This window comes from Polistes canadensis, unplaced genomic scaffold, assembly GCF_001313835.1.
Source record: "Polistes canadensis isolate GaletaPanama2010 unplaced genomic scaffold, ASM131383v1 scaffold_131, whole genome shotgun sequence".
Classification (NCBI taxonomy): Eukaryota; Metazoa; Arthropoda; class Insecta; order Hymenoptera; family Vespidae; genus Polistes; species Polistes canadensis.
In genome coordinates, this window is record NW_014569678.1 from 292,736 (window position 1) to 302,620 (window position 9,885).

The following is a 9,885-nucleotide window of genomic DNA, read 5'->3' on the forward strand; positions in this document are numbered from 1 at the left end:
ATATTATATAAATTTTTAAAGTTATCTTTATATTTTTTGATAAAAAAAGAACATAACACGATAAACTGCAAATATTCTCTTCACGATCTAGATAAATCTTAAAAATTACAAATAAAATCAATTCAATTTTCTTCAATAATTTCTAACAGAAGTAAAAAACTTTTCTCTAGTATTTAAAATAAGATCCAACAAAAACAAAAACAAAAAGAAAAATATATTCATCAAAAGTAGTCCTCTCATCATTAAAAATGCATTTCCTTCTTTTCCTACTATCTTCCTATCTTCTAATAGGACAATTTTTCTAACATCAAATTAAATAAGTAAGTAAAAATCAATAAAAAAAAAATAAGAAAAATAAAAACAATTCTCAAATAAAACGATAAAGATATGTAGAATAAATAAAAACGTTAATTAATCAGATAAGAAAATTCGTTCAAACAAATATTTCAATTAAATAAAATAATTCGAGTATATAATACTTTGCGTGAGATCGATCAATGTGACAAAATCTAAGGAAGAAAAAAAAAAAGAACAAGATAGAAAAAAAAACTGTTCATTAGAAAATGAGATAGGAAGGATAAAATTAACGCTAGAGGAGAAAGTCGTAGAAATATGTTGGTTAGACGTTAGAGCAAAGAAACGTGGGAAAGAAATAGTGTGTTGGTTTGTTCTCTATGAGAGATAAGATTCACGTTAATAATAGTTAATACTTATTACTATCCTATATTCTATGTCTAGACTTCTTGGATTGTGTCCGAGTCTATTGGTCTGATGCACTCTGATGCACTCTGATGCATCCTATGCACCTAACTAAACTTCCTCCCACTTTAAACGTTTATTATACTATGAGTGTAATACTATGGAATTTATATAATATATATATCAATAAAATATCTACAATACAAATACAGTATAATGTATATTAATGTATATAGGAATATATATATAAGTAAATATTTTATAATTTCATTTAATTCGTTTACCAATCACTTTTTACCTGATTTTCAAGAGAAAGGCAGGAAACCGCGCGTGATTATGTTCACTATATACATTCAGTTAGTTGAATATGTATTAATGCATAATATAAATGTGTATATAAAAGTACAGAGAAAATGAATCACAAGTGTATTCGTTTAATCACTCTTACTGTAGTTTAATTAGAAACAATTTGATATCCGCATGTAATATACGATATTTTTTAATTATTATATCGTCTACCAAGAAAACCATACACACTTCCTATTAGTATAGTTAAACTTTCAATAAAGAATATTATCTTTTTATTTTTTTTTTTTGTTTGTCATCGAATAAACGAAATTACTATTTTTTTCGAATAAGTTACTTAATGGTACTCGATAACTTGATAAAAATAAAACAAAAACTAAAAAGATCTCGTAGAAACGAGATTCACGATATTATAAAATTATATTTTATCGTTTCGATGTGAATCTAACGAAAGGCAGAAGAAGAAGAAGAAGAAAAAAAAAACTAATCTAACGTAGAAAAGATTTATTATGGATGATTTAAAATGGCTTCTATGAATAAAATGAAATGCAAATGATGCGAATAAAAGGTATATAATTATTATCGATAGATATTAAAAAGTTTGATTAAAGTATAAACGATTTACGAGAATGTTATATAGAAAGAAAAGATAAAAGATAAAATAAGTACCGTGTATCACACATAAATTGTATCTTTTATTCGAAAATATTAAAGTCATGATTTAAATCAATTAATAAAATATTTTGAATAAAAAATCACGTTAAATAACGAGCTGATAATTCGATAAAAATTATACAAAATCGTTCTCTCGTAATTTCCTTTTAATATTAATTCATTGATTTTATTCACAACTAAAAAAGTAAGTTAATAGAATAAGTAAGAATATTTTTTTCGAAAGAGAAACACGATGGTCAAGGTGAAAAACCGATCAATTAATCACGTTTAATACCCCCCACCCCCCTCCTACTTAGATGACAAAAATGAAAGTAGATTTACAACTTAATAGAATAATAATATCTCAGTGTATCGAATAGACGAATTTATTTCTAATTCTAGTGAAACCTTATCTCTTAAATATCCTTTTATTTCTATATATATATACATCTATCTATCTATCTATCTATCTATCTAACGATCTATCTAAGATACGTGTATCGATTCGTGATTCGTAGTACTACAAGACACGCGATATTAAGGCTGTGGATAAGATCAACTAACTATTAAAAAAGAAGGAAACAGGAAAAGGTTGATTGAAGCAGAACAACTACTACTACTACTACTACTACTACTACACTACTACTACTAGTAGTACTAGGTAAAATACATAGAAAATAAGTATGGAATGAAAAGTGAAAGATAAAAGAACAAGAGTAATCGCGATAAAAAAAAACATCTAAGAAGTATAATATAATAAAAAAAAAAAGAAGTAAGGATAACAAGCATAAAAAAAAAAAAGAAAGAAAAAAATTGGATGATCTCGAAATGTCTGTTAAACACGACAGTGTTCGGTCTCTTTGATAAACGTCGATAAGTTCTAACCAAAAGGGGGATAACTAGCTATGAGAACACATATATATATATATATACACACACACACACCATGGTTAGACTCCATGGAATGACTTTAACGGCGAGTTTGCTAGCGGTTAATAATAGTTCGAGCGTGGAAAGTACTCTTGGGCCAGGCCTATTGGGTGGCACACGGGTCAGGTGTGCTCGTAGAAAGCGAAGCCCTGCTTTTGCTTGCGTTTCGAACGAATACCACGTCAATGTAAAAGAAAAAGAATATGAGAGAGAAAGAGAGAGAGAGAGAAAACACGTTATACTATTCTGAGATATTAAACAAGTCTCGTAGTTACCACTTTGATAAAAGATTATACACTATTTTTTTACGACTATACACTGAAACAAATTCAACCACCCACTCATCCACCTACCTCTAAGTGTTATCCGAAAAATCTTAATAACTTTTAAGATTGAGTGTACTTTTTTCTCTTTTCTTGTCTTTTCTTTTTTTTTTGTATTTCATTCTACGATCGTTTGAAACTTTTGAAGAAAATAATTCGACCAAATGTTTTTATCTAATCGCACGATACGTGTCTCTTACGATTTTTTGTTGTTGTTCTTGTTCTTTTTCTTTTCTATATAAATATATCTTATAAAACAAAATGGATATAAGAGAGAGAGAGGGAACTTTATTATAGTCGTCAAACTATTATTAGTTATAACGTATACGTGATACACGCTAATGCGAAAACGTCAAAGTTATTTTTAATCAAATTGCTAACAATAAATTCGTACGATAATTGACCGATTAAAGTAAGAAAAGTTTAACGAGAAAAATAGAAAAAAAAAACCAACAAAAACTCGACGAAACTCTAATCACGAAATTAATACCTATAACTTAAAATAATACTACGATAAAAGAATAATTGCATCTTTGTATGCGTGACATTGTTGTCGAGTATACTTTTAACAAATATACTTATAAATACACACACACACGTATCATGATAAAATGCATTACACGTGTCAAATGTAAAAACATTTTCAAAAAAATAATTCGAACCCCATAGAAAATAATTATTATTAAAAATATATTATAATACAATATAACACAGAGACAGGAAAAATTTGTTCGAGTCGACAATGGGAATAATAAAAAGTATAAGTTTTGTAGAAGGAGGAAGAAGTTTGGTAAGGTAAAGAGGACAAGGGGGAAGAAAAGGGGGTGACAGGGGGGTTCACTTTCTCCCTTCGGAGTCGTCCTCAATTACACGGAGTCAAGAAGACGAGACTCGCGCGTAATTACACGGCTGAGGTGGCAGTAGCCGACCGAGCGAATCGCGAGCCATCCTTTTCCCCCTTCAAACCACCCGATTTCCCCCTCATAACTCCCCCTTCCAACTTCCTCCTACCGCAAACCGTACTTTTCCTTTTCTCTTTCTCATTTCTCATTTCTTTTACTTCCGTTTTAAAACATATTATTAACTTAAATATTTAAAAAATAGTCAAATCTAATCCGATTGAATATATTTTAGTCACATTTTGTTTTTTTTTGTTTATAAAACAATAATGTCGAGAATATTACACGCGAGAATCTAATATTGAAATACATATTTAAGAAAAATATTCTTTCGTGGAGAGTAATGTGTGTTTCAAACACGTATATTATTATGATTATTGTAATATTCATTTATTTTCTTAAGAAAGAAAAATAATATGCGCGAATATTAATAAATTTATGAAACGGGGGGTGCGGGGGAGTAGAAAATTTTAGAAAGTAATGATCGTATAAAAAATAATCTCGTTCGTATATTAAACTTCTTAAGAAAATTTCTCTTTATCTTTTTTTTATATATATATATATAAAGATAACTTTCTATTATATTATAATAATACTTTGACATAACCCTTTATATTCGTATATAAATATAAAACGCGTGTGTCAAACGACTAAAGTAACTACGGATGTAAAGTTCGCGTTTAAAAAGAACTCAACCGACGACCTAGTATCGGAAAAGAGAAACGATTTCTCGAATGTCGCTAGAAAGCGTATCGAGAGAAAGAGAAAGAGAGAGAGAGAGACTTTGGCTAACGTATAAAACGATACGTTTCCAAATGACCGATATTAATCGGCACGTTTATCTATTCTTCTTTCTTATTTTCTTAAACATTTATTTCACGAAACGATTGTATCAGATATTAATCGGATCTGTAAAAGCTTATCGTAATCTTAACAAAAATTGGACAAGGAAAGAAGAAGAAGAAAAGGGGTCGACTCGTAGGCGCCATTTTGGAGAACGGATATCCGAAAGATAAGATTTTAACGCACTCGAATGAAAAGAAAAAGAAAGAAAAAAAAGAAGCTTGGCTGTTTTTCTCTGGCATTCGATCGATCTGATAACGATTCGACGAATTTCGGAGGGAAACAAATGCACCCAGCCCACTATTTTGGAAAATATCCAAAAGTACTATAAGTGTGACACGAACAAGACTCTTCTAATTTCATCGCTATAACTATGAGAGTGTACTCTCCAAAAATTTCAACTGAATTTCTCTCTATCTTTCTATTCCTATATTTAAAAATAAACAAAGAACAAGAATTCGGTATTACCGTATATATTAAATCGAGTATAATGAAAAAACTGCGAGATATTTTTCTCGAGTATTGAAAAAGTTATCATCATTAATAAAAAAAAAGAAAAGAAAAAGGGAACTACGATGATAACCATTAAAAAAGTAAACGTAAATTCGATACGTATTCCATTCTAATGGAACTAACAAGTTTAATATTTGCAACGATAGAATAGAATGAAAAGAGGCCAAACGAGAATGAGAGAACAAAAAAAAAAGGTAAGGAGGTGAATGAAGGGGAAAGGGAATGAAAAAAGGAGATCGCTAACAAAAAGGGATATAAAAAAAAGAAAAATGGATAGCAAGAGAATATAAAAGCACTATTATACATGTATATATCTATATCTATCCTATAGATATATTCTTATTATATATGTGATCCTTATAAATCGTATCGATGATGATGAAGGAGAGCTAGAAGGAACCAAGCTGTTACAAGAGAGATGACTGACAAGGTATTGCAATGCCGAATAGTAAAAGTCAGAGAACAATGGTTAGAAGCGGAATAGTACAACCAAGACCTTTGAGGCAATCGGATAACTGGAAAAAATCATGAAACACAATGGATGGCAATACGCCCTTCCTTCTAACTCTCCCTCCCACCCTTAACCCTCTCTTCATTCTCTCTCTCTCTCTCTTTCTTTCTTTCTTTCTCTCTATCTCTTCGTTCGCGTTTATTCCTTTCTTTCCCACTTATAATACTATTTCTCTTCTTCCTCTTCTACTTTTCTACCATCCTTGTTCTTTCTAAGCATTCCCTAACGTAATCTACCGTCCGCCCACCGTGGCCGCGACTCGGCACACCCACTTGACCTCAATGTTAAAAGAAATTAAATTATGTAGGCACTAATACGGTCTATGGGCTTCCAAAAGGTCTGATATTCTTAGACCGCCTTAGGTACGATCAACGATTCGTTTTACGAAACACGCTAGGAACCCCTTTATCTCTCTTATCTATAAAAAAATACAACAAATTATTATCTTTTCTTTTCTTTTTCTATCTTTCTTCTTATTTCTTCTTTTCTTCTTTTTATTTTTCTTCGTCTTCTTTTATTTCTTATTGCAAAGAATTTCTTTTCTTTTTTTTTTTTGTTCAAATCCAGATATATATATATATAATAAAATTATCTCCAAATTTATCTAAATCGAAAAATACGAGCTATGAATAATAAAATAATATTATTAGCAAAATTGAACGCGCGTTATATCATTATTTAGAAAAAATGATGATACTCTGCATTGTGCATTTTTGTTTTTCTTTTTTCTTTTTTTGTTAATTTAAATATCAAAAAAAAAAAAAAAAATTGGATATCTAAAATTCATAGAACCATCTATTAACTCGTCGTTTAAATTGATATCTACTACGAATGATGTTACCATAATACTTGACCGTCGATAAAATAGAAAACTAACAAGAGATTTCCTAAAGAAAATTAACTTATCTACAGCTGCAATATTATCTACATATCTACATATATATCAAGTTATAGTTAGGACATTTACTTAAATAAATAATCTACTAATAAACGTATTCTAATATTTTAATTATACACAACAAAGAAATATGATACAATTATAAATTAAAATTTCATTGAAATAAATCTTAATTTTGTGTTGTGAGTTTAAAGTTTTGCGTAGACTTTAATTAAAATAATAAAAATGATTTAAAAGTTTGACTTGAACGCATTGAAAAGTATTTACCTTGTAAATTGTCCAACATGTATGACAGCAGCTTGTGGGTTCCAGATGGTTCTCCGTATAACGCCATTACCTCCTTGCTCAGAGGATTACCTTGAAGTCCTAGCACTTGTAACTGGAATAATTTTCCTAATTCGTACGGTAACACGCGAAGATAGTTTTGGTTTAATAACAACTCCCTGAAAAATTCAAATTAAATACATTATATAAATATTAAAATGTATTTCAAATGTTATTTAAAATATATGATGTGTGGATAAAGAAAAAATTCATACTTGAGGTAGATGAGATCCCCCAATTCCGCAGGTAGACTGCGTAATTTATTGCTACTCAAATCTAAAGCACGTAAATTAGTTAAACGACATATCTCTGATGGTATTCTTTGTAGACTATTGCCGTTTAAATACAATGCTGTTAGATGAGTTAATTGCCATAAATTTGGGCTTAAATTTCTTATACTGCCTGTTATCTCCAATTCCGGCCAATAAGATTTCTTTCCGGAGTTTGCGTCCTCTGTGGACATGATAGTATGTGTACGATGTGGATTAGAATTTTCATACTTGTCCTTGTGGTTACGGGACATGTTAAATCCTTTAAACAATAGAAACAATATATGTTAGTATACTGCATAATCAATATATTAATGATATAATATAATTATTATAATATATATTCAATGATCAAAGTAACCGTCTTCTAAATCTATAGACTATCAGCGAATAGGTTTATACTTTTGCAAATAATATACTATTCTATGCTATAATATATTATAATTGTGTTCACCGATACTAAAGATTGTCATTACAAATAGTATATCTAAAAGCACGACATGTTTCTTTTGCATTATTTGATTGAACAAAGATAACAAATAAGATTCTACAGGTTATAATTTATTGAGCGAACTATCACTGCGCATAGATAATAATTATTATTTCCTGATTAATTTTAAACAAATGTGCAATACGATAGCTTCTATCCAGATCATCATTTTTTAACAGCGGTTATTAACTAGACTTGTTAACATATAAAGCGTACGGTAAGTATATGAAAGTTTAGCTGAAAGTTTTCATCGACTTAAATTATTTCAATGAAATAATAACAATATAATAATAATGATTAAAAGTATAACGTTAACGTTTCAATAAAAATATATTAAACTTTCTCATACATTACTTAACAACGCTGTATATACTATTGCTATGCTCATAACCTATTTGGAATAAAAGCAATGATATTCTAGTTGAATTTGTTTAAGATGAAAAGATCTAAATGTTATTAATATTAATATCGATTAACGATTATACGTAGATTATTAATATATCTTTAATTAAATGAATTTGTGAATAATAATAGTCATTTGAAAATGTTGGAAATATCCTTCCTTCCTAAAAAGTTCATATGTTCCGGACGACAGATCCTTTTGAGTTGAATTAACTTTCTCAGCAGCAAGACCATTCGTACCTGTCAATTTTAATGCGAAAACCGAAGGATACTGTTACGCACCTTCATCTACCTCTTAGCACACACGAAACACGCGAGGAGTTGATTCCGAGAGAAAATTATCGCGTAAACAAAACTACCTTGACAAACACAAATCCTCCATTTATCAACTTCACCGATCGTGAACTACAAACGTTTCTGATTGGCTACTCCACCGTCGAATTTACTCGAACCAGCTGAATTTACCGAACTAACCTTAGAAATATTTTTGTTACTAGAAGTGCATCCTATATAGGAGATTTTTTGTTTGTCCAACTGTCGCCCTCTCAATATTGATAAATTCTTACTAAATTTCTTTGCTCTCCGATTGGTTGATATATAAAACATCTCTTTTATATTTAAATAATAAAAAGTATATTAATAATATTTAGAATACTTAAATATACACACAAAAAAAGATTAAAAATTCGTAATTAAATTACAATTCTAAATAATTATATAGAATTAACAATATTTTTATAGATTAAATTGACAAAATTAATACAAGGAGTGGCACTGAACGGTGGTGCCATCTTGAAACGAACTTGGCAAGTACTTTATGCAACTATGCAACGATGCAACGGTGCAACGATGCAACGGTGCAACGATGGAACTAGATCATTTATAAATTTGAAATTAATCTTATTCAAACATCACATCGTTCCTAATTCTATTCTAAATGTATAAATTAATTTTATTATTTGAAAAATAAAATAATATATATAATAACGAATAAGATTTGCAAATAAAAGAAATACATTTATACGCTTGATAAAAATATAATATATTTAAATAAAAAAAAAAAAGATAAAACAAAACAAATAGTATGTAATGTTGTTTACGATTTTATACATGATCCCATAGACGACATTTACGTCTTCCGGTTATTTTATTCGCCCACGCACGTAACTTTCATCTCGTTAAAAATCTTTTGCATTTCACGATCTCTCTCTTTATTTTCTAATTCGAGAAGGTACACACAATATCCAAGTAAATGCGTACTATGTATGTATTATATATAGACAGATATTATGCATCTACTGTTCTTAGAGATATATCTATTTCACGTAACCAGCTTCCGCGTGCGCAGGAAAATAATGTTACATTGAAAACGAGATGCGTTTTAAGAATAATCCTACGAGGTAATCAGGATTTCTACGAAATAAATTGTGTAAGCAAAGAGAATACATGTAATTGAATTTGCGTAAAATTTAAAAAAAAAACCATTGACAAAATATAAAAGAACGAATGAATGAACAAAATTGCGTAAATTAAAAATTACGAAAATAATAATTTGTGTGGAAATAATTTAAATAAAAAAAAGATACAGAAAAATGAAAAAAATGTGTGTCGAATAAAACGACGCGTGTTTTCGTAATGTAACGATGTTAAAATATTATAGAGAGAAGAATCCGTGCGTATTATATCACGGAAAATTAAGTTCCAAAAGGGAAACGAACTGAATCGTTCTAACATAAGAGCAGAAATGTTCAACGGTGAATGCATTTCAGTTTCCATGCAGACGCCTCCGCGTCTAGACGAGTTCGAGCTTGGCTACCACCTTAA

General features: G+C 29.5%; 1 protein-coding gene across 5 annotated transcripts in view; it reads right to left on the bottom strand.

Annotated features, from left to right (window-relative positions):
* LOC106788268 (CCR4-NOT transcription complex subunit 6-like) overlaps nt 1-8,483 on the bottom strand; it is a 249,584-nt gene extending 241,101 nt beyond the window's left edge. For 4 of the 5 annotated variants that reach the window (XM_014751400.1, XM_014751398.1, XM_014751401.1 and 1 more), the window contains exons 1-3: nt 8,302-8,483; nt 7,116-7,431; nt 6,844-7,019 (exon numbers count right to left, since the gene is read on the bottom strand). In XM_014751400.1, the coding sequence (XP_014606886.1) occupies nt 6,844-7,019; nt 7,116-7,423 (484 nt within the window). In that variant the 5' untranslated portion in view covers nt 7,424-7,431; nt 8,302-8,483. The remainder of the gene's footprint in view (nt 1-6,843; nt 7,020-7,115; nt 7,432-8,301) is intronic. The other variant, XM_014751399.1, reaches the window with a different exon arrangement.
* Between the last annotated feature and the right edge of the window lie 1,402 nt (nt 8,484-9,885).